The 26,281-nt window shown below is 34.9% G+C and overlaps 1 protein-coding gene across 3 annotated transcripts in view; it reads right to left on the bottom strand.

The window, feature by feature from the left end:
• Positions 1-2,226: 2,226 nt before the first annotated feature.
• Positions 2,227-26,281, bottom strand: part of Olfm3 (olfactomedin 3) — a 191,517-nt gene continuing 167,462 nt past the window's right edge. For 2 of the 3 annotated variants that reach the window (XM_041657308.1, XM_041657300.1), the window contains 3 exons: positions 20,802-21,021; positions 6,787-6,893; positions 2,231-5,585 (listed from right to left, as the gene is read on the bottom strand). In XM_041657308.1, coding sequence (XP_041513242.1) covers positions 4,908-5,585; positions 6,787-6,893; positions 20,802-21,021 — 1,005 coding nt within the window. In that variant the 3' untranslated portion in view covers positions 2,231-4,907. Of the gene's footprint in view, positions 5,586-6,786; positions 6,894-20,801; positions 21,022-26,281 lie in introns of all 3 variants that reach the window. The other variant, XM_041657290.1, reaches the window with a different exon arrangement.

The raw sequence follows: 26,281 nt of genomic DNA on the forward strand, positions 1-26,281 counted from the left end.
GTCATGTATTCGTCCATATCTCATGGTGACTCCATTCTTTGAATGACTTTACAATGGGAAGTATATATCTCTAAACATTTATTGCAGTCTTTCACTAGAAGACTCCAACCCATCTCTATCATCAAGATTTGATATATTTTCACTGTAGTTGACTCAATGAAAACATAGCTTTCTTATTTTTATTGCATGTTATTCCTACCAGAATTTAAACACATGAAGACCTATATCTCTGTTGATGACAGCCATGAGCCTTGGTTCCAGAGTATCTATTATTAGATTCTAGATATTTCATTTAGTAATTTTAATGCATGTCAACTACTCATTTCATATGTATGATACATTATGGATTTAGAGTTCTTGTAGAAAATTCAGGATTGTGTAACAAAAAATGTGAATGGCTATGCATTAGTACATTATAGAGGACTTCTATAACAATCTAAAATGGCTAGCATTTCATTTCGTTTTTTTCCCAAACTTTATGAATTTATTATGTATTTTCTGGAAAGTTCTGAAACCACTCAGTATTTATAGATCAGAATTATAATAGAGAATGATATATTGTGATATTGTCTTAGTTATTTTAAAAATAGATGTCAGCTCTTCTTGGTATGTTTGGCCACTAGGAAGAATGATATTTAATGTTGAACGGCATATGTATGCTTGGATTAACAGTGAACTATTTATAGTACTGAGATACCCTTGACAACTCTTCCATACGAAATGTGTTGCTTCTTTGTCTTTAATTGAGAACAGTGTTAGAAGCTGGCTATCACGCATGATATGCATTCTTGGTGAAGTACAATGCTATGTTTTTACATCATTTTAAGACAATGTTTAATAACTATATATATACATATATATATATACACATATATATGTGATACTTACCTAGAATAATGAGCCGATATCCAAAAATTACAAGGTTTATGTAACCTATTTGATCATTTTGAAGGCAGGGCTGAATCTAAATTGGATGAAAATGTCTCTAAGTTTGATACCCAGATCAAATCAAACTATGTAGCATAAATCCGGCATGTGTGATAGGTAAATCACCTGGGTAAGTTAAGTTTGGAAGAGAATTTTTTAGTTGGCTAAATTGCATAACCAGTAATATTCTATTCGTTATTTAAGAGATTTTCATGAATGAAATTTACAATTCCTTAGAAAAATAATGTAAAGGTTGTAATGAAGTAACTTTTTCTTCTAGAAACTGATTTGAAAAGTGGATGTGTATGTCTGTGTGTGGGTATGTGCATGAGGGCAGGTACCCATGGAGGCTAAAGGTAATAGATTCCTTAAAGACTGAGTTCTAGAATATTGTGAACTAGTAAACTTCAGCCCTTGTGAACAGAACTAGGTATTACAGAAATGAAGTAAGTGCTCTCAACTATGGAGCTGCTTTCCGGCCTCTAGACATTTATATTTTCATTCTACTTTTCTAGTATAACCATTAAAAGGTCAGATTTTATTTAATCCCAAATAGTCTCTTCAGACCATGTTAAGGAAAAATTATTAATGTTTATGATACATTAAGTTAATTTTAGAAAATGGAAACATTCTAGGATCTTGATTTTAGTAATGACCCAGTTTATTGAACTGTAGGACGTTGGATGAAATTGGGTGTTTTAGAACTTACCATTTCTGGCTGTAAGAGGTCAGTAATAGAAATTTCATAGCATCTTTGCTGAACCAAGTGACTCACTTATCATACTAGGTAGACTGCTTTGTTATATAGCCTTCTCTTATGGTCCATGTATGAGGTGATGGCGAAGTTGACCTTCACATTGAATGTTGTTTGATAATGTCACAGAAAATTTGTATGTGTAATAAAGAATTTGCGATTATACTTAAGTCAGCAAGATGCAATTTTTGATTGTTTTCTTTAAACTAACCTTTTTCTGTAAGGTGTGGCCTTTTGAAACTCTACAATGGCTACATTTTTGGTAACTGAACTAACTTGAAGGTATACTTTTTATTTTTCTCCCAAATGTATTCTTATATAACATTTCCAAAACAAACAGTCTGTGATCTGAAGGTTAAGAGGTAATGCTGCTTTTAATTCAGATGTTTTTCTTTTAGGAGATTCAAACTTCAGAACTAGTAGTTTTAATACTCTTCTTACTAGGGGAAATTTTTATTGTTTTGATGTTAAGACATTCACAGATTTGTAGGATCATATTTCAGGAATTATCACTCTGATTGTAAAAGTTCTACTCAGAAATTTGGCTGTGGCTTTCAAACTCGAAGACATGATTCTGTTTGTTTTTTCTTTAATTAAAAGTAAACATCAATAAGAAGTTAATATTTTCTAAAGTTTTCATCACCAAGAGTGCTTTCCATTATAAAGAAATGAGAGAACAATAGTGATAACAGCTGGAGCTACTGGATTTGTGATAAAGCATGACTAATTACTTATTTTCTCTGCATAGATTGCATCTGTTTTTTCTTTCTCTTTTATTCCTACACATTGTTAACACAACGGAAGTTCACCGTTATCCAAACTCCTAGATAAATTCAGATGCAAGTAAAGAGTCTTGTGATTCAAGGTCCACAAATACAAATAACACACCACCACAACCTGACCACAGATATATTATTTGAATGACACGGAGTACTTTAATGATAAGATTAATTTAGAAAATACCACTTACATAGTTCACTTTCAGACATAGAATTTCTGGGTTTAGATACCCATTATTTTCCTCATAAAATTACTTTATTTGCTGAAGATTAAAAAGGAAACAGTGATTAAGTTCTTATTTATTTCAGGCACAAAACTGAACATAATTTATTAAGGAAATGCTCATAAACTGCAAATGTTTAATGCAAGTCATATTTTAAGCGCATGTTACCTCACTTCTAGTGACAATAAAATCTTAGCTTGCTCTAGCAGCACATACACTAAGTATTGGATAGGTAATGAAACCATACATAGAAAACAAGGGGGCTCTGTACAAGTTGCACACTTCACAAATAAGCCATGATCATCCATATTTTAAATGTATGTGATACCACATAACATAATAAGAATGGTTCCTATTAGAGATTGTCTGCCTAAAAATTGATTCATTTCTAAAACTGACATGAAGTTTTATCTTATACAAATTGCTATATGAAGTAGGAACTGCTTACATTATGATATGTGTAGCATGACAAATGAATCTTCTATATTTCCCGACTCTTATTTGTGGATGGGGACTTTGGTAGATGTTTGTGAAGAGAAGTCACCATTATTAACAAACACAGAGTGCCCATGAGATCATGCTAATGCTTCATGAACAAAAATTAGCTACTCCTTCAATCTTGAATTTCAAGATTAAGTAATTATATTCTCCAATTTTGATGGGATATTTGAGAACAACTCTGCAATTGCAGATTTAAAACGAATTACTCTGAACATCATCATCTGTTTATGGAGTGCTTTGTCTGAATTACCATATGCTTTTTTTAAAAATGTGATATTCTATAGGTCAAAAATTTTACATTAGGTTATATGATATTTATTTTAGTATATATTTTTAAAAAATTAAAATACACCCTTATTAGTTCACATAAAAGTGCCTTAGAGGAATTCTTTGGAACATAGGGAAAGAACTTCTAAATTGATTGGCATGTTCAATATTTATTGATTTTATGTTCTGTGGAATTAGTAACATAAATGTTAAAAAGTTTTGCTTTTTAGATTCTTTAATTTTGAGCATAGTGAGAGGCAAGGTATTTAGGGATTGCATTTTAAATTTTCTGACTTGGTTATACATGTGAAACCAAAGAAAACTCCCAATTCTTTTTATCATTTTTTTTTGTACAAGCTTGCCATTAACTCTCCATGGTTTATAATTTTAATATAGAAAAAAATATTCAAATTTTCTTTCCTTAATAATCTTCATGTGCTTAATATTATATAAGAAATGGAATTATTGAAAGTTGTATGCAAAATATGTTAAAATACTAATATATATATGTACTATAACAACACTAATATGATAAATGAATAGAATCAAATGCAGTCTTTATAACACAGCTGCATACTTTTCAAACAATTATGTGGGATACTTCCTGGAAAAAGAGTATCACTACATTGGATTGGTGTTCACATTGAGAGCCAATAGCAGAATAAACTTGGTACTAAACAAAGAGTCTGTATAGGATACCTGGTTTAATTTTTTTTTAAAGTTTATAATACTTATGTGAAGGGGTAAGCCAAGATGATCTTTCTTGACCACACTTGGAAACTGACTTGAATAATTACTGAGACTAAATTTTAGTGCACTTAATAAAAAAAATGTTACTTTCATAGAAGTGAAGAAATACAATTGTACGATGGTGGTAACACTGATAGAAATACATACTGCCAAAAAATGTCAGCAAGGGATTCAGAAATGATTACACAGCACCGCATCAGAGAATGTGGTAACAGCAACATGATTGAAAGTATTTTCCATATAAATAAACTCTTCAAATCTTTTTTGTAGAAATAAATGCGGGGAAAGTGCTTTTCTTTTACCTTAATTCCTATGAAAATATTTCTGAATGTAGATAGAGCAAGAGACAGTACAAAAATTACAGTTCAGAAAAGAAGACATTCATGCATTTAAGCCACCATTAGTCTGATTCTAATACAAGGCAGACCATTAATCTTTTGCAAAACTATGACTCTAGCCACTTAAACTCTTTTTAGTGCTTTGCATGACAAGGGCATGATAGGCCCTGTAAGTTTAGGAGTTAAGATGTGTTTCTAACACATTGACTTAGACAAACACTTTTTGAAACTCCAAATATACAATAAAATACTTTGCTTTGGAGAAATGATGACAAGTCATTCAAGGAAAAAAATATAAACACAGAAAGATTCCTATAGAGTTTATCATGAATGACAGTGTAGATAGATAAAAATAAATGACATTTGCCTATGTGTCATCTTCAGTCTTAATGATGTGGAACAGAGTAACATTGAACAGGACCTGGTGGCCATTGTTCCAGGCATAAAGAGCTCTATCTCTAGCATTGTAGTCAAGCATGGATATGTGAAAGTATTGGTTGTGGAAGGGGATGTCTGTGTACTCATATGTGGAAGTTTTTGTGGAATAGGAATAATACACTTTGGCTCCAGTTAAGTGAGAATTTGTGACATACAGAGTTCCACAGATCATGAAGGATTCCCCTGCACTTCTCTTAGGATAGCCGGTGCTCCAGCTCTTCATCACCTCCAAGGTGTCTTGATTAAGCTGGCTGATGACAATATTGCCTGCATTTTGGTTAGTTGCATACACAGCCCACAGCCCAATTTCATCAGCCATGAGGTCAATGTCTGAGAATCCACCCCACGTGTAGGGGTATACATTGTGAAAGCCAGCATACTCCAGGCTTCTCTGGGCTAACACTCTCCCTAAATCAAAGCTGTATTTGATGATGATATTACTCTGATACTTGTTAAAATAGAGTGAGCCGTTGTAGACAACATGGTTAGTTCCTGCCCACTTGAAAGGAAGGTTGTATGTCCTTGATTCAGCTCCGCTGACAAAGTCTGCAATGGACTTGTATTCACGGACTATTTTATTGTTAGTGTAACTGTCCATATACCAGACCTGAAAATAAGGGGGAAAAAAAAAACAAGAGAATCAAATGGAGTGATTAAATTCTGGATTTTCACAAAAAATTTTAAAATAAAGATAGTTACAAAGTTTCAAATTTTGGATGCCAAATGCTCTTACTTATAACCCATTCAAATGTGATAACATTACAAGACCTTGTAAAGATATTGTAAGGAGGGTCAGCAAAACAACTCAGGAGGTAAAGATGCTGTCAAGACTAACAAGCTGAAAAAAAAAAAAAAGACTAACAAGCTGAATTCCATCCCCCGATCCAGATAGTAGAAATCAAGAATCACGGTGTTCCTCTGACTTCTCTATATATGTGACATGTAAACACACATAGATATATTAATTTTTAAGAAAAGAATATTTGTATAAAAACAGCTGATTTTGCTGCCATCAAATTAACTTGTTTTCTCTTTATTTTATTTCTGGCTAGCAAGTGCCTATTGCTGGCCAAACCCATCACATGTTATTACAAAGAATATCTCCTGATGTAACAACTGTAAGGCTTTATCTTTGTCCTGCACATGCTCTAAAAACATATCTCTTTTATTTTACATGCCAAACCTATGTGGTTACCTTGTGGTTACCACAGAATCTTCTAGTGACCATTATTTATTGGATTTTCTTGGAGATTTTAGTGAGACCATTGCATTAATTTAATAAAAACCCTCCTTTAAATATGACTATTAAGAACCTTAATTCATAATTAATTCATTACTTAGTAGGACTATAGTAAGTTATTACTATATTTAATTGCATAATACAGATATTGTAAACCTATAAAAACACCCTCACTTGTTTCCGTTGTATTTCTTTTACAATTATCTCCAGTAATATAATGATTTACATAATAAATTGGTTCATTACTCAGTGCTCAGGGTTTTTTAATATAAAGATCATATTTCTTATGGAATATTAAGGAAATTGTATATGAACATGATTCATACATTTCAAGCATAAGCAAAGACTAAATTCAATAACAACTAGCCTACAGTACACTGAAGAATTGTAAAAACAAATCACTAAAATAGGTTTGTTCCACAAGTTAGATGTATCAACTGTTTTAAGTGAAAAATACCAAGAAATCAAGCTCTTTACATCATAACCTATATCATGAACAAAAGGAATAGCCTGGGAGGAATAGTATAGGAGAAACATATAAGCAAAAGCACTGATAGAAGCAACATACTCTGTTATGTTTTTCAGATGCTAAGGGGTCTGTCATCCAAGCACCAAATCGTGTTCCAGATGTCTTGACTGTGATGGGGCCTGTGATTTTCATCAGTTTGCCACATGCTGAAATTAGAGGAACATAAACATGTTGGTTGAAAGCGGTCAATGAGTCCAATACACAAACTCAGAAGAAAGCAAAGGGAGGGATATAAGGCCTAGTAAGTCCATGAAATGAATGTCACATGTTCTGAATGAATGAGCATCATGCTGACTATAATGTATTTAACTGCTCAAAGGAGCCATGATGTGTTATTTCAATGCTCTTTATGTAAAGTATAATACTATAGGAAAAATGGTTCATATGACCTGAGAAGAACTAAAGAAGAAAAGTCATTATCATTATAGCAATTAGTCCTTATTTATTCTAAGTAAAATTGTTGTAAGCGTTGGTTACTTTGTTTTTGTTTTTCATTTTAAGACTTAATTTTCATTGAAAGACACTCCTTTTTAATTGGAAATTGGTTCTTCTCTCACACACTACATCGCGATCACAATTCCCGCCCTCCACCCTTCCCAGTTCCCTCCAGCTCCCGTCTTCCCCAGATCCATTCTCTCTCCACTTTCAGAAAACTAGGCCTCCAAGCTGAACAGGAAAAAGACAAGACACAATAAGACAAACTGAAAGTCCTCTTTGGGAGGTTGGTCAAGGTAACCTAATAGGAGGAAAGGAGTCCCAAGTGTAGGCAAAAGCTTCAAACACATGCTTGCTCCTACTGGTACCAGTCATGTTTGTTTGATTATCAGCAACCTACATCTCTCACCTTTTCTTATGTTTTATGGTCATTGAAAGCATATAAACTTAGATAGAACACTGAAGACAATTTTAATGTATAATGAACAATATTAATTTCATGAAAATATATGTATATATTTAATACCTATACTAATATTTATATTTATATATGTAGTCATGTTGGCTGTGCATATGTCTTAAGCAGCTGAGGTTTTATAAATGCCAGAACCAGAAGAAGAACCAAAGGGCAAATATTTTTATGGATTTTTAAATGGAAGAATTTAGAAGTAATTTAGCATACACATTTATTTTTCCATTAAAATGTTGTATTTTATCACACAAGAGTGTGAATTCAATCATAGACTCCCTGAAAGTTGTAGAATTTTGACGGGTCCAATATACAGATAAAAGGGCTTGATAGAGCATGCATGGACATGCAAAGACCAAAATCTGATTATCTCAGGTTTTCAGACTTCCAGAGAAACTATAATGAAAGTGTCAGGAACCCAAAGTACAGTGAACAATATTAATTTCATGAAAAATATATGTATATATATACATATTAAATATCCATACTAATATTTATATATGTAGTCATGTTGGCTGTGGATATGTCTTAAGGAGCTGAGGTTTCATAAATGCCAGAACCAAAGGGCAAACATTTTTTATGAATTTTTAAATAGAATTTAGAAATAATTTATCATACACATTTTCAAAAACAATTTGCCTATAAATATTTAACTTTGGTCAAACAAAGAAATAGCCTTCCTATCTGTTTATTAAATGTTTTTTTTCTATTTTTTGTCATCTTATTGCATATTTTTCTATCATCATCTGGCTAATGTAAAAGTTGATAAATGTCTAGTTCATTGCCGTTTGCACCTATGTCTTTGGATGAAAAGAAGAAATGCTCAAGGCAAATCATGGTCAAAAGCAATCTAGCTTGGAGCTTATTTTGACTCTCTGTATGTGCCTCATAAGAATAATTTGTAATTGGCAGGGTAACAAGATGCCTAGTTGGGAAGATGAAGCATATGAACGTGTTTTGTTTTGTTATTGCTTCAGTAAGTACACATTCTATAATCTCTAACATTTTAGGATACCTGAATTGCAATCCTGTCCTACTTTCTTTGAAAGGAATTATATGTGCTATCACCTCTGTTAAGTTTATCATTTTTAAGATTTCTAAGGCTCAGTTTATCAAGACAGTACTAGTGATTCATGAGATAGATATCCCTATCTATCTATATCTATCTATCTATCTATCTATCTATCTATCTATCTATCTATCTATCACACAGTGTGAGCTATTGGTCAGGGGTGTCCAAGAGCCTCTCCACACAATGCAGCATATTGCTATTTTACATGGTGCCTCTTAGAGGTAGAAGATAAGTTCCTGTTGCTGAAGATACCATGTAGTTTGATTATAGGATTAGAAATATATTGACTAAATGCGACCTGAAAGCCTCTTCCCTCAGGACTACTTTTCATAGAATCAGAAGTGCTATGCAAAGTGCCAATGGAGAGAAGCAGTCAATTGTCCTACCTAGCTGATACCCAGGAATCACAGCAATGACCAGCATGGTAAGATGTTCCTGAATGTTCATATCTTCTTGGTAACGAACAGCTCTATAATTTTTTCAAGGCCTCAACAGGAAGGAAATCATGCCTGATCCTAGAAACCTAGTCAGTCTCTGGGGGTAATGAGGTTATAGATTTTAGAGTAGAACTTACTACTACCAATTTACAAGACCGGCTTAATTACTAGTTGCTTTCAAAACACTTTTCCATATACCGGTAGATAAATGCCCCTATCACCTCTCATCAAAGCAGCATCATGTGCCAACATAAAAAGACAATCGAGGAAAACTACAAATGATTAAAATGCAAAGAACAACAGATTGTACAGTCCCCAGTCCCAATATATCTATATATCTATAAAAACATTCCTATACTTAGGGTTCCGAGAACATCATGAGACTGATATGGAAAGATTATAAGAGCCAGAGGACCAGGAGTTTTTCTGTAATATTGTGTTTCCTAGAAAGAGTAAAGATAAGGAAACTACACCCATGTTAACATCATCAATAGGATTGCATAAGCAAGACCAAAACTAGAAAAACACTAACAAACATGGAAGGGGAAATCTCATCAGACTCCATAAATAACTACAGATAACTAATGGCTGCTGAAAGAGGGAGAATTAGTCTTCCCCAAGATGAGTGCCTAATTGGATATGCATTGTCAAATGATCTGTCCTGAAATCACACACATACAAACAACACTAAATGGACTCAACTGGTTATATATATATATATATATATATATATATATATATATACATACATATATATATGTATATATATATGTATATATATGTATATATATGTCAGTATAGTAAGCAAGGCTAACATGAGAGGGACAGGTGGAATGAGACGTTAGAAGGTTTAGAGGGAGGAAAGAGAAAGGTAGCAAGGATCTAGTCATATTGTAATTAACATTTTAAAATCATAAAGAAGATAAGTTGATTAGAGTTATATTTCTAATGAGTTATCACACTGTATTCCTGCACATGGCCTTTTAGAAATGTATTTCTCATGAGTTCTCATTCTATTCCTGACCATATCTTTTAAGAGATATAATAATGTCTGTTTGATCACTTCTTAGCCTTTAGCTAAAAGCAAGTGTATAATCTGCTCTTATTATTTTAACAAATTGTCTGAAGAAAATTCATTCGCCATTACATAGGAAAATCAAGTTAATTTTGAAAATTTTTAAAATATTAGTTTTCTTAGACATTTTAGTTATATGAAAATTATTTTCAATATGTATAGGTGATAGTGTGTGAGCTGTGCCTTCAAAGAAAGATCTATTCTTTGACCATGGAAGATCCCATGAACACTGATGAAGCTTGTCCTTTGCCTTCCAGTTCCTCTCTGGGTTATGGTTTTTCCATCATCGACTTGCATGTTCAGCATCTACTCACTGTTTCCTGTCTTTCCAATGACACACAATGGACAATATTTGGCTCTGTCTTCCTTTGTTTGACCTCAATCCACCAGAATTTCTCATCTGGGGACATGTATCTTGAGTAAACTAATTTTGTATTATTAATCTATGAGGCACACTTGAAATAAGGTATAGCTGAATTTTTACATGCCTTTAAGTCTGCTAATCTCAAATAAGTGCATGTATTCAAAAATTCAGACTCCACCTAGGTAGAGAGGAAAGACTTCTAGCTTAAAATCTGAGATGTAATTGACAAGGAATCACCTTTTGGCTCATGTTTTGATGTGAAGATTACTTAAGGTTTTAGTTTAGTTAGCACATTAGCCATTTAGTGGTTTAAAGATGTGAAAGGCCAGCTTGGGAAATGTAGGATTTTAAAATGGTGTGTAACAAGCTGTAGGTTAAGGATACCATCTGGATTTTGATTTTGATTATATCCTTACTCTTTTAGGGCCCTGAGAAATTTCTTAACCTCTTGTTGTCTCATAGGTAACAGTAGTAATCAAATATCTTTCACAGCTCAGTTGAAAAGATTAAATAAGAAACACATGCAAAGTATTTAGAAAAGTATTCAGTACACAGATACATTAGACATATTAACTGTTTCATGTGTTCCTGCCATGGATCTAAGACTGATAGAAGAACAGCCAATATCATTAAAGTTGTAAAAACCAATGTGAACATTTTATTTTATTTTTGTAGTTATGATATAAAATCACAGAAGTTTAAAAGGGAACATTTGGAATTCAAAACAGATGTGAACTACAATTTTTAAAGAAAAATCTTTTTTATGGAAAATAGATTACAGAAGGATTGAAGAGAAGGGAGAAGCATTCCCTACAAGCTATCACATTGAGTGAGGAATATAAAGCAGGGGTAGAGACAGGAAATTGGTTCTATTTGGGTGTCTGATTTTAAAGGTGAAGTTGATTGGAACAGACTTTGGTTTAGATGGGAAGATGGAAAATAAAAATAAATGAAGAATGATCTAATGCAGCATGGAAATTTATGGCTTTCTCACTTGGGCAGTCTTTAGGGCCATCTACGCAGATAAAGAGTCAAGGCAGGAAGAGGAAGAAGAGGGTAAGAGCGTCAGGATTTAGGCAAAGGTGATTTTAAGCTGTGCGTGGTCTGACGTAGTATCTGGGGAGAAAGCACATCCATGAAGAGAGCAGATCCCCCAGTGAGAAACAGTTTTGACTTTTGTGAGTATGGTGATAATAGTGAACATCCTAGGATGTATTAGCATCGTGATGGGCACACACAAAGAAAGGCCTGCTCAACAGAACTCTACAAATAAGCATCTAGAGGACCATGCAGTGGAGTTCTAGAAGGAGCTATCAGTATTGTGGGAAAATATATAATATTATGAACTCCCAGTTGTGGGAGTAGTTTTTTTTGACTGTAATAAACAAGGTTTAATCAGCATAATACAAACATGTTTGGAACTCATCTTCATCCCCATTACAACAAGGTAGAGAGAAGTTTTATCTCTTCTGTGGGGTAAGCTTTTAAAGGCATAACTACAAAGAGAATCTTTGAAGATGCTTTGGCACGGGTACAAGGACTTTTGCTCCCTTCCATTTTGTTAAGTTAGCGTTTTCCTTGTTTTTAGAGCAAGGCCACTGTTCTTGAGTTAAGCCATTTTTATCAGCCTGTACCAGGGGGCTGACTGGGCTGAGCTAAGTGACCTTGTGCTTGGAATATCCTGGGTGGGAGAGGGGAAGGCCACTATCTTCCTGGGAAAACATTATGCTAGGAAATTTCTTCTTGCCCCTTTGAGAATAAGGGGTGAGGGTCCCACATTCCCCACTCCTCTTGGTCCTAAGAATCAGCTCAATCATGAGCTGGTTTTGCTAACTTTGGCCAAATTGTCTCTTAAAATTTACTCTTTTTATGTTTCTTTTGGCTTAGCATTTTAACCAGTGATTATTGGACGATGTATTCTTTTAACTGCTTTATATGGGAGTTAGTTTTTTCTGAAAATAATTCTTGCCTTCAGAAGCTGAACTTTGGTCCAGTCATGTATTTGAGTTACTAATATGCCTTGAGACCTTTAAAACTTGTCCTCAATCTGTTTTCCTAGTATGTTTGGCCTACTTAAAGACTCTTTAATAAATCCATGTAAAGAAGCTAAGATAAATATATAGTTTCAGTCTTATATTGTATATTCCTATACTCCTCCATGCCCCTGGCCCAGAATTTTGTGTGTGTGCGAGTGTGTGTGTGTGTGTGTTTTGTGCTATTTGTTTGTTAAAAGTATCCTTGAGATTGAAAGGAACCTAGAAAAGAATTACCAACTATAAATGTTGAAAAAAAAAAAACATGTGACAATGATTTGGTAACACCTACTTGCATTTTTGAGTGTTTTATTTTAAGGTCAGTAAAGATTTTCCCTATATACTACTTTAAAAATATAAACAAGAGATTTCTCATTCCATTCTTATATAATACTTTTTCTGCTGTCGATTCAATATAGGGCAAAGCCCCTTGTTAGGGACAGAAGGAAGAGAAATGGAAATAAGATGAGAATTGGGTTCACAGTTGGTCTAAATTATTCCAAGAGAATGTGTTGTTTTCTTTAGCAAGGCACCGCTAGACCAAGCAAAGAGTTCTTCAGAATACTGGTCCTGTCCTATGGAGAATACCATCTTTATGGCTAACAGGACATTTTCAAAGACGTATCTATAGTATTTAGTGGAAAGAAATCATTAATGATCACAAAGCTTATGTAGAAAGTGATGAACCATAATTTGGATCGGAGTTAATTTGAAAATCACTATTAAACCAAATGACAGCAACAGATGTTCCTTTTAAGGAAAAGGAGGGAGGAAAGGAGAGACAGGGAAACATGAGGTCACAAGAATTATATTTCTGCTGTCATTTAGTAAAGTCAGGTGTATATATAGGGACCATCTGGTAGACAGGGAGTAATGAATGTTATAAAACATGATTATGAAATAAATGGAGTCCACAAGTAGATAATAATCATTCGTTTAGTCTCTATGAGTAATCATGCTTTCATTTACCCTTTTGTGAATATGTGCATTAATTAAAAGCAAATAAAGAAACAAAGACTCTCCCTATATACTTAGAACAGAAAAGCAGACATTATCAAGTCTTGTCTTTCATACAGGTCACATGCTTAAATCATTGTATAATGACAGATAATGCACTTGCTTGCTGAAGAGGACTTTCTTTGTTTATAAAATCCAAGTTCTAATGTCTAACTGTTATATTCTAGGGTCAGGCGGCTTTGAATTTATTAGAGATCAAAAATCTTTGATATTGATGAGGAGAAAGTGGTATCTGTGGTCATGGTCCATCCAACAAACAAAAAATAAATAAAATACAAGTCACCCCTGTGCCCATGTGATGGTTATTACCATGCTGTTAGCATCGGATAGACATCCCCAGCAGGCAAACAGCAATGAAAGACCTCTTGGTGTTGATTACTTTCTAGGAGAAATTTCCTTTAAATTGGTCATTGATTTCCCAAGCTAAAGTTTATCTTGTGAAATGAAATCAGTGGAATTTAATCGGCACATATTTATGAAATTGGCTGCTTTCCCAGTTACAATTTCGTGGGCTTTGGTGTCAAGAAAACACAGGCATCTCCACATTCTAAAGAAACGGAAGCACTGAGAAAACAAACAAACAGTAACACTCATTTTTGTTTCATGCCTTCCCCGAACTAGATTTTGTCGAAGTGAATCATCGTCTTTCTCATTTTACTCTCACTTTCTAGAGGACAAAGGAAGTAATTCAGGAAAAATAATTTCCCCAAATGCCTGTGAGACAAATATCCCCACAAAGGTGCATGGCAACAAAAGGGGGTGGAGTCTTGCATCATTGATGTTGCCTGCTACTCTCCTCTGCTTTCAGACCCATGCAAGTATCAGCATTGATAACATCTGCATATTCAGAAAATATACTGAGTAGGTTATTGAGGAAAGTGGCCATTTTATTTCTCTGATGACATTTACTCATTTCTTTCTGACCGACAGTTACCACCCATCATTATCAACCACTAGTTGATAGAATTTAGGATGCAGCTTGAGGAAGTTGTTTGGATTATTGACACATAAAACATATCTGTCCTTTTATTTCCTTAGCATATGAAAGTGCTTTATTATACCTTATTTTAATAGCTTCTGGCTTTGGATCCTTGGCTCAAACCCATTTATATAATTTAGATAGAGCAGGAAATATATCTATGGACATACAATTATGTCTGTCTTAAGGCCAATAGAGAACTCATGTAATAAGAAACACGTATGATTTGATTGTACAATCTATTAAAACTCCTATAAAAAGTTTATCTCCCCCAAACTTTGGGATCCCTGTAAAGTCAACTTAAATTATTTAAATTTTATCTTTCTATCAAGCCTTATCATTTATACTGCTCTGGACAGGATTAGGATAGTAACACTGTGCTTCTGGTGCAATAACAGCAATTACATGTGTATCTAAGAAATCATCTTTTTTACAAAACACAATTTTACTTTCTTCACCATTAGAGAAATTACTTTGATTCTTCTTTTGTGTTTCCTAATAAAAATTTGACGTTTTTTATTTTAGCCATTCTGACAGGTGTAAGATGGTATCTTAAAGTTGTCTTGATTTGCATTTCCCTGATCGCTAAGGAAGTTGAGCATGACCTTAAGTGTCTTTTGGCCATTTGAAGTTCTTCTGTTGAGAATTCTCTGTTCAGCTCAATGCCCCATTTTATAATTGGGTTGATTAGCCTTTTACGGTCTAGTTTCTTGAGATCTTTATATATTTTGGAAATCAAACCTTTGTCATTTGCGGGGTTGGTGAAGATCTTCTCCCAGTCAGTGGGTTGCCTTTATGTCCTAGCGACAGTGTCCTTTGCTTTACAGAAGCTTCTCAGTCTCAGGAGGTCCCATTTATTCAATGAAGTCCTTAATGTCTGTACTGCTGGGGTTATACGTAGGAAGTGGTCTCCCATGCCCATGTGTTGTAGAGTACTTCCCACTTTCTCTTCTATCAGGTTCAGTGTGTTCGGACTGATATTGAGGTCTTTAATCCATTTGGACTTGAGTTTTGTGCCTGGTGATAGATATGGATCTATCTTCATTCTTCTACAGGTTGACATCCAGTTTTGCCAGCACAATTTGTTGAAGATGCTCTCTTTTTTCCATTGTATACTTTTAGCTCCTTTATCGAAAATCAGGCGTTCATAGGTTTGTGGGTTAGGAGTATATCTTAAAGGAGAAGCCAGTTTAAACTTAAAACTAAATGAACACTAATGTAATAAAATCCCAGATAACTTAGAAATTTGTACTGTCGTCTGGGAATATAGTTGTGTCCTTAAGAGATTTAAATTTAGTTACAATTTAAGAGCATATAAGTATACGGAAGATTAATGATAATGGTTTATGTTTCAATCTTCAGATTTACGTGCTGTGCTCTATGACATTTTACTTAAAACTAACTCCACTGGGGAAGAAAATTGAGGGAAATGCATTCACAATTGTTGAAATTTGATTCTCAGTCCCCAGTTCATTTCTAGCCTCTGCTAATCAGCTGTGTGTTGAGAGACTTCTGTGAAGAATGAAGAACGCTAATGATGAATGAGCCTTCTTGCTCATTTACTATATTTATAGTGAAGTAGTAAAGGTGATTAATTACTGAAAACCATGGCCAAAAAAATGCAGTCTAAAATTATAGAAGAAATAGCCTCAAGTGTATGGGGTGGAAATCAGAGACATTTTATGATACAACTTAAAACTTTGGGTGTGCGTGTGTGACATAGTCTAGCAAATGACTTTAAGTAACCTATTAGGGATTGTTTCCATTTAATCTGGAGATATATCCTCCAAAATTGTCCATGGATTTCTGATTAAATCTCACTTTTCCACACCAGGGAGCCAGAGTTGAACTTTTCTTTAATTATCACAGCTTCTGAGATGTTTGGTGTCTATAGAGTAAACTATTCCATATTTTCCAATGAAGTATTGAAATTGCTATTGTGGAAAGAACAAAAGTCAATAACAACACAATACAAAAACCCATGCTGTATTTTGTAATCTTCTTTTCCTCAAACGTTTTCTGAAAAATACATGTATACCATACACATCCACACACAAACCAGACACATGTACATACGTACACAACACATACACTCAAGTACACACACTACACACATACATGACATGTATACTCACGTACACACACTACACACAAATGACACATACACTCATATACACCCAATACACACACACTCACAAATGCACTCACCATATTTTTTATATGAGTTAAAAGAAAATTATTTTAAAAATAAAATCCTTCAAGCATTTGTAGAAATTGGCTTTCCATACTGTGTTTGAGATTTTTCATGCATGTCTCCAAGTCTTAAAAAAGCAAGGCAAGGGCAGTCCTTTCAGTGCAGGAACAACACCCTTATAATGTACAAACACACACATACACCACGAAAGCAATGCATTTTCCATGTAAAATGGAGGAATAAGCTTAGTGTTGTAGGAAGTGAAGAAAAAGTTGGTGGAACAATCCCAAAAGAATGCAAATCCTTGCAGGGCCAATCAGGTACGGCTGCTCAAGAGAGATGGTGTCTTGTGTGCACAGTGAAAAGTGTTAGGGTTTCAGCAGTTAAGTAAGAAGAGTGCTTCAGGGAAAAGTAAAGAAATGAAATGTCATAGAGGGTTGAAATAGGCAAAATGGGAAGTGAAAGATAGAATGGTCAGACATTGGGGCAGAAGGTGGTGCTTGCTGAGGACTATGAAGGAGAGGGAAATAATGTAGTACACATATCACCAGCTTACATTGTGCAGAAGTGTTTGGATTAGTTTTAAAGGTAGATGCTTGAAACACAACTGTAAGATGCCCCAACTGGTGCTTGGGAAAGATTAGAATGAATACTTAAAGCCACAGAGAAGGTCTGTGTTCAGTTAAAACTGAACAGGTAGTAAGGGGCGGGGGGTACCCATTGCAGATTCCCACTGAAACACGGTGAATAATGCTCTGGATTAGGCTGGTGGAAATGAGGATGCAGAAAGAGGCAGTTTGGAGAAATGTGTAAAGAAGGAGTAAGAAAATGTGGTGTTCATGTGGAGAAGTGAGGTTCAGAGGATAAGTCTCTCATGCTTCTTTCTGGGACACAACAATTGATGGATGAATGGATGGATGGATGCATGGTAGTTTTAATCAATAAATTATATTTCCTGAGCTACCTAAACAATCTGCTATTAAAAATAGTTTTGCAAAAGTAATAAATATAAATAAATGCCTCCCTTGGGCATATATTTAAATACATGCACATAGTTGATAAATTTATACTCTCAACGAAGGTTTCATTACATGGTATGTGGAAAATGCCATTGACTCCTTCAGTGTTTTTTCTTCTGTAATTTGTTTATGCTTAACATAAATGGTAAAGTTGTTTTGGGGTAAAGAAGATATCATGTATAGGAAAGAAATCTGATTTTAATTTAAGAACGACGTGGGCTTAAAGTTGTTATAACCTTTAAAATCTATGGAAGTTTAATAATTGTTGTGTGTTTCTTAAATCGCCAGTAATAATGCCAAGCACAGAGTTCTTTGAGGGATTAAAACAAATATGTGAACCAGCTGGTATACTGCGTTTCAAGCAGTAGGCACCCAGTTTTGCTGCAATTACCTATTTATGTGCTTGCGAGTCTTCCTTAAAGATGGGCTTGTTTTCCTCAGAGAGATGTTCTTTTGCACTTCTTGTCTCTTCAAATACCCAACAAAGGGCCAGCACATATCACAGAGTCAAAAATATTTGTTTGGTATTCATATTTGTCTACTGACACATAGAAAGTTTGATTTCCATTGTAAGAAAGAAATTCACCATAACATATAGTTAGACAGATCTCATCACCTTGACCTCAAATGGTTGATTTAGTAAAAAATATGCATCCCTTGTTTCACTAGAGGGCACCAAATCATTGCCCTAAAATAGCAAGAGGGAATGGGGTGGGGTAGGGATAGGGAAGGGGGCAAGCCTGGTTATAATCTCTATCAAATATCTGTTGGTGATCTCAGGGGGTGTGTAAGAGTTTTAGACACGCTTTATCAGGCAAATTTTCACAAGCATATAATTATATTCTGCATGTCGTGAAATCTGATATGATTTAATTAGGCGCAGGGGACTTTATTCTATTCAGTCTCGCAGAGGAGAAAGTGAAATACTTTGGAAAAAACATCATTGTATTTCAGTCAGGCCACAAGGGTGCATTGCTGTGGAAGCTTTGTCTAGTTTCTACTCTCTGCAAACCTTTAATTCTTCCATAGAAATAAACTGAATATTGCCTTTATAGTCTGCAGGACTTGTGATTCCCTTGTTTACTGTTTGGGAAGGTCCTCGAAGGCAGGGAAGCTGGTTTAATTTTCAATCTTCAGATTTATGTGCTGTGCCCTGTGACATTTTACTTAAAACTAACTCCACTGGGGAAGAAAATTGAGGGAAATGCATTCACAATTGTTGAAATTTGATTCTCAGTCCCCAGGTCATTTCTAGCCTCTGCTAATCAGCTGTGTGTTGAGAGGCTTTTGTGAAGACTGAAGATGCTAGTGATGAATGAGCCTTCTTGCTCCTTATACTAGATTGAAATCCTCTCTGTCTCTCTCTCTGTGTTTCTTTCTCTTTCTCTTTCTCTTTCTCTGTCTCTGTCTCTCTGTGTGTGTGTGTGTGTGTGTGTGTGTGTCTTTCTGAAAGTTATAGCAAGTTGATATTAGATTCTTTGGAATATTGAACTCATGAAGTGTCCCCCTCTATCCTTTGTGCTAATGGTCCTGTTGTTAATTAATTCTGTTTTTCATCCATCCCAAGAGTTTATGGTTTGACACTTTAATATTCTGGTTTGGAAGATAATGATGATTATGAAATTAAATGATTCTCAGAGATGAATTCAACCAACTTATACCAATACCAAGAAATGTAGATATTAAAGTCAAACTTATTTTAATCAAACCCTAACACAGTGATATTATTTACTTTAGTTCCTGTTTCTCTGTACATACACACACGTGATATGATATCTATTTATCTATCATCTACCATCTACACATGTATGCTTCTACCATATATCTATATCTCTTTTTCTCTGCCTGCCTGCCTTATCTATCTATCTATCTATCTATCTATCTATCTATCTTTCTATCTATCTATCTATCTATCTATCTATCTTCTATCTTCTATCTATCACATATCTATACATTTATCATCTATTGTGTATCTCTCTATCTTCTATCTACAATTTAGATTCTTTGTTTAAAACTTCTCTGTTCGGTGATGCTAAATGGTTAATTGTTCTAAATAGTGGGAAGAACAAAAATTCCATTACTTCTGAGACAAACCCCATCAGTTTGGACACTGGTCGTTATGCTAGTGACTAGGAGACAATGACTCCAGACAACTGGAAAGAATTCATGAAATAGTAGAACTACAGCCTGCTCTTTATTTTCACGGGTTTCATATTTTCAAGTTCAACCAACCAGGAATAAAAACATTTGGAAAATAATATGATCTGCAATAAACAGTGCAGACAAATTTTCTTGCCATTTTCACCCAAATCCTATCTACATTGCATTTGGACTGCATTGGGTTTTATAAAGAATAAAGGAGTTACATGAAATATATGTGATAGAATTTATAAACTATAGTTAAGTACCATATTGCTTTATACAAAGGGATTTAACAATTGTAAACTTGGTATTTGTGAGGGACGACTCTGAACCAGTTCCTCACAGCTACTAAGGCACTGCTGTGCTTTTTGTGTTTTATAGATACATCTCAGTTAAGTCAAATATCTTATTAAGTAAGAGAGATAAATACAGATGGTACTGTATGATTCTTTTAGTCTATATGGACTGTCAGCGTACACGTATCAGAGGAGTTAAATTCAACACATAAATTGTTCTGGGTTTGATTTCCAAGGCTGAAAAGTAAATAAATGAACACAAAGAAAAGAAAAGAAACATTTGTAGCTAACACAGTTGCTTATTTTCAGCAGACTAGTTATCTGAAATCCAGAACCTTGACATCACAGAAACTTAAACAACAGTTCTTAGCCATGCTTAAATGACTACGGGACACTTGATCCTGTAACTCCGGCCTGACCCCCTATTACTAGGCCCTTCACTATAAATTCCTTCAATTTTATGACAAAGTCTTTAAGGAAACTGAAGCTCATGACTTGAGCAACTGAACAAACTCTACTCACTTAGCTTTTTCATGCAGTCACGCAGCCTGGTTTCCAAGCTGAGGACCCGTTGGTGGAGTTCTTCATAGTCATAGGCACCGATTTCCTCCTGAATCCCGGTGAGGACAGAGGACAGATTCCGAATTTCCTCTTTAAACTGTGTGATGAGCTTTGCGTCTGTTTTGTACTGTTCCAACACAGGGATCAGAGGCAGTAGCTCATCCATTTTCTCTTTCAGTTCCTGTGGAAAGCAGCAGAATGTTTTCAAGAGTCATTTATAAAAGAAAAAAACATCTGTGTTTGTTGCATATGACATGTAATTGAGCTCATTGAAAGACCTTCAGAGTTCTTCATTGATTATTTTTTGGTTGATGTCAGGTAGGTTTTGATAATGTAAGCGGCCATGTGAAATAAATTGATTCTTATCATAGTTAGAAAAACCTTCTTATCATAGCAACCACGGTCTTTGTATTGTCTTACTTTCTGTTAGTTTTTATAAAGTAACCAATGTATCATCTAGTTAGGAAACAGAGACATGATTCTTTTCTCCAATGATGTATTGAATGGTGGTAATGGAAAGAGAACAAACATCCTATGAGAAGACAGTGAAAATGATTTATCCAACTATTGACTATCCATACAATAGAAGTACATAAAGGAAAAATTTACATTCTAGATCAGCTTTCTCCTTGAACTTACGACCGTTTCTGGCCATGGACTTGTACTCCTTTGTCTTTTATTTGTGCTCAGGTGTTCTGTATCCTTTGAAATATCCATCTTAAGACAACTTCATTAGACAGCACGCTCAGCCATATGATAAATCATATAAAACTTCAGAACGATTGAGGAGATATATGCTGCTGTTTCCATTTTGAATCATTAGCCACACTCTGTCTCTATTTGTCTTATAGCATAGTTAATTTAGGAGACATTGCAGAAGGCAGAATTGCTTACCCACCCATCTAGTGAATTAACTCCTTAAGGGAACAAGGTGCATATCTTGGAGCAGCTACCCAGAACTGTTCAATATTTATACACTGATTTTTGTCATGCAAACAAGCAGTATATGTTATCAGTCAATGTCCTCCATTCCTAGTCGTCACAGGACTGGACCACAACTGCAGCATCACCGGCGACTTCTGCCCTTGTCCCCCATACTTCTGTCCCTTTACTTGGGAGTTGTGGACAACAAAAGTATTGCCGGAGTTTGATTCAACTGTGAATTTACTGCAGATGATATAATCTACTGAAGGAGCTCCAAATTTAGGACCATTTGAGAATAACCCCTAGGTGCTGTCAGAAGCCATAATTTGTAATTATTTAAGGAGCTAAGAATCACATTTTAAAATTACATTTAGAAAATGTTATTACTGTGAATACATTCGAGTAGCAGAAACTCCTGTTGTTGCCCTAATTAATGCGTTAATGTTTCTTGTAGAGGGATTTTTATATTCTCTATAAATCTAGAAATCTTTGACTCTGTCTACATATACACATTGAACGGGAAGATAAAGAATTTTAGTAATGAGAAAGATTCATAACTATTGCAGTCAAAAGGCAGAACTGCAGATTGTTGCTCATTTCAGGGCTCATCTTGAAAGAAGCCTATTAGTTTAAGCATCTTTCAGTATCCCTACAGGGAGACACAATTGTTTCATTAGAATTTTAATGATAACCGTTTTGCTCATACCATTTGCTGCAAATTATAATAACAGCCACAATGAAAGGTTTTCATTCTATCAGTGGGTGTATTCAGAAGAACAATCTGATGTCAAAGTTTTGAAAGTTTCTTCTCTTTGACGAAGTACAAAGTTTTTTTTTTTAACCTTTTCAAAATTACTAGACTTTTTACAATCAGTTTTGAAACTTTGGACTTTTATTAGAAGGCTCTGACAAATATATAAAAATATACCAATCATCACATTCTAGTTTACTTTCTAGTATGTAGATCTGGTAAGAACCAGAATATCTTGCCAAAAGAAATTCACCTCACTATGATGGTTAACATAGCTTCCCTCCTGAAAGACCATATAAGGAAAAAATGACAGTGTTTATCATCAGATGAAAAATTTACAGCAAAAGAGAGTTTTTTTATAGAGTAATTTTCAACTTAAACTTGGTTTTAGAATGTTTAACTTCTAGTATATGTTTTCTCAGTACCTAGAGGAAAATGTGATGTATGATGTCACTCCATAAAGAAATGACTTCCACAAGCATGTGCTGAAACTCTTAATTATTGCTCTGATTTGGGTGCAGAGAGGGTGAGCTCATGAGGTTGGGGCTGTGGGTATGTGTATTGGTGTGCATATTGGCATATTGTATGTTTCCATGTGTATGTGTGTGTAAGTATGTGGACATGTGAGGGTGTACATGTTTGTGACTCTGTGTGTGTGTGTGTGTGTGTGTGTGTGTGTGTATACATATCTTTGTGAGGGCCAGACATTGATGTCAAACGTCTTCCTCAACCATCCTATGCTTATGTTTTTATTTCCTAAAATAGAATCTCTCTATGGATCCGGGAGCTCACCTACTATGTTAAACCAGCAAACAAGCTTCAAGAGATGTCTGCTGTTGCTTCCCAATGCTGGGGAAACAGGTGCGCATCCCCCAACCCTTTTCATGTATGCCGGGGATCTGAAATCAAGTCCTTATTCTCATACTGTAAGTAATTAACTAACTACTCCAACTCTGCAGTCCCTTTACTCTAATTTTAATTTGGAGAATTAGTTCATCAGTTCAAAAAACTAAAGTTTATTGATCTAAAGCTTCAATGAGATGCTAGAAAATCTGCTCATAGTTTGTGTATCAATTCATTTGCTAGGGATTAAAAACATCAAAACAATGCTTGTCTCACAGGATTGGTGTGATGATTGAATCAATAAATATATTAAAGTGCTTCAAACTTTGCTGTGGATATGTATGTTCAGAAAAAATGATTATTGTTATGATTACTGGTATTTAGATTTTGGCATTTCCAACATATTCTTTGATTATGTGAACTGTGACAAATCAAAATCACAATCAGGTGATTGACATTATGGATTTTGTTAAGCAAAAAAAAATCTTTACACTAGGACATTTTTTTTTTTTTTTTTGGTTCGGGGCTTGTTCTCTTAAATTTATTTCTTTGTTTTCTGCATCTTCATCCCCAGTTCTGCTAACCAAGGGAAGTTTTTATGGTTCCTTGGTTCACCATGTCTTCAGTTCTTTGTATCCTGACATGCAGCATGTCCTCTTGTTGCTATCCTTTCTGGAATGATTTCTCTCTTCCACTTAGCATTTACAGCCTTGTTCTTCGATAACAACACAACTTGAGGTTCACATTGTTGCTCAACCTTCTACCCTCCAATCCTGAGCATTGAAAATGGACACTGGAACTCTGTGAATTTTAGATCCTTTCTGCAATTTAATATCTGAGAGAGGAAGTCATAGCAGCATGTTTTTTTAAACACTGTAGTGGCATTTCATTTGTATTTTAATAAACATAGCTTGCCTGAGGATCAGAAAAGTAATAGAGCCGGTCACAGGCTCTTACCTCTACCTCAGTCTGAAATGCCGATCCTGGCTCTAAGAATGAGACTGAGAGCTGTCTCCTCCTGTTTTATAATGCTCTTTTATAGTTTTATAGTTCAGGGATTAAGGGCATGCACCACTACTGCCTGGTTTCTATGGCAAACTACTTTGACTAGTGGAAGTAAAGGTGTCTGTCATTGTGTTACAAGGATTAAAGGTGTTTGTCATTGCTGCTTGGTCTGTAAGGCTGGCCAGTGTGGCTGTTTTACTTTTCTGATCTTCAGGCAAGCTTTATTTGTTAAAATACAAATGAAGTACCACTATAGAACACTGTAAAGTTTCCTAATTCTTCAGCAGATCTTTGTGGACAAATGAATAGCTCTTCTCTCTGTCCTCTTAAATGGTGCTGATGCCTTGTTTGAGTACAGTCTGTTTCCTCTTACTTTTTTTTTTTTTTTTTTTTTTTTTTTTTTTTTTTTTTTTGCATGGGAACAACTGGAGTTTCATTCCTCTAAGGGCCTGGCCCTGCCTCACAGAGTATATGTGCTCAATGAATTCTGGTTGACATGGATTTTTTACTCTCAATCCCTTTCTTTCTTTCTCTCTGTTTATCATTTCCCCATAGTTTTCTGTTCATCCAACTCAACGTTTTATTTCCTATAATATTCAATTGCATTGTGTCTCCAGGGACTCGCTCTAACTTGTTTTTCCTACTTCTGGCTTTAAGTCTCTCTTCAGTTCAAATTCCATAAATCAATCACATTAACTTTTGCTCTCGTAAATTTTGTCAACTTTTGAATCCTTGTTTTCTTCTTCTGAAACTGATTATGTATTGTTGTCTGTCACCTGTACCTCCGTTCTTAGGTTCCAGAGGCTACAGAGAATGTTCCAAAGCATGATGATTTCTATCACATTAAAATGTACCAGGTAAGGATGCTGTTTGTCTCTGACTAATTCTCTGTGTCTCCAAAATGCTCAAAACCCTTGACCGCAAGCTTAAATTCGAGTCGTTCCTTTTTTACTAGGATTGAACTTTAATGTCTAGTTGACAGCAGGGAAAAAGATGCTACATATAAAGAACCTTAATGGTTTTTTAAGACAGAAAAATTATTTCAATAGCAGCTCAAGTGTCATTATCAGACCAAGAAACTTTTGAAATAAGTGACTTTTAGTGTATCTTTAATAAAGACTTCACAGCATGCTCAGCACATTTTTTCCATTTCTAGTTCCTAGGCAATTGGCATTAAACCACTTGCAATCTTGAAAAAGGAACTTGTTTATATAAATTTTAAAACTATTCTTTTAAAAATCCCTTTATCAGGGGCTCAAGAGATGGCTCAGAGATTAAGAACGCTAGCTGCTCTTCTCGAGGTCCTGAGTTCAATTTCCAGCAACCACATGATGGCTCACACCATCTGTAATGAGATCTGGTGTCCTCTTCTACCTAGGTGCAGGCAAAACACTGTATACATAATAAATTAAATAAATAAATATTTTTTTTTTAAAAAAATTTATCGGGCTGGAGATACACCTCAGAGGTTAAAAGCACTGGCTGCTCTTCTAGAGGTCCTGAGTTCAATTCCTAGCAACCACATGGTGGCTCACAAACATGTATAATGAGATCTGGTGCCCTCTTTTGGTGTGTAGGCAGAATACTTTATACATAACAAATAAATGGTTTTTTTTAAAAGATCCTTTTATTATTGCTTCCTTTAATAATTTACACCCTTCACGGTTTTCATTTCAACAGAGCATAGACTCATTTGAAAGAACTTTGGTGATTTAATTATTGATTTTCCTGGAGATATCCCTTTGTCCTAGATTGTAAAGCACATGTAAATATACCCAGAAACTCCACATACCTCAGAGTGGGGGCACCTTTTTAAAAAAAATAGCAGTTTTCTATTTGTTTCTGGCTGCTAATGGCCATTTTTTACTGACAAGACAGTTCACTCCCCAGTGACACCTTAACACATGGGCCAAGGCAT

This window comes from Microtus oregoni, unplaced genomic scaffold (genome assembly GCF_018167655.1).
Source record: "Microtus oregoni isolate MIOR12 unplaced genomic scaffold, Mior012 000000F_ref0000247, whole genome shotgun sequence".
NCBI lineage: Eukaryota > Metazoa > Chordata > Mammalia > Rodentia > Cricetidae > Microtus > Microtus oregoni.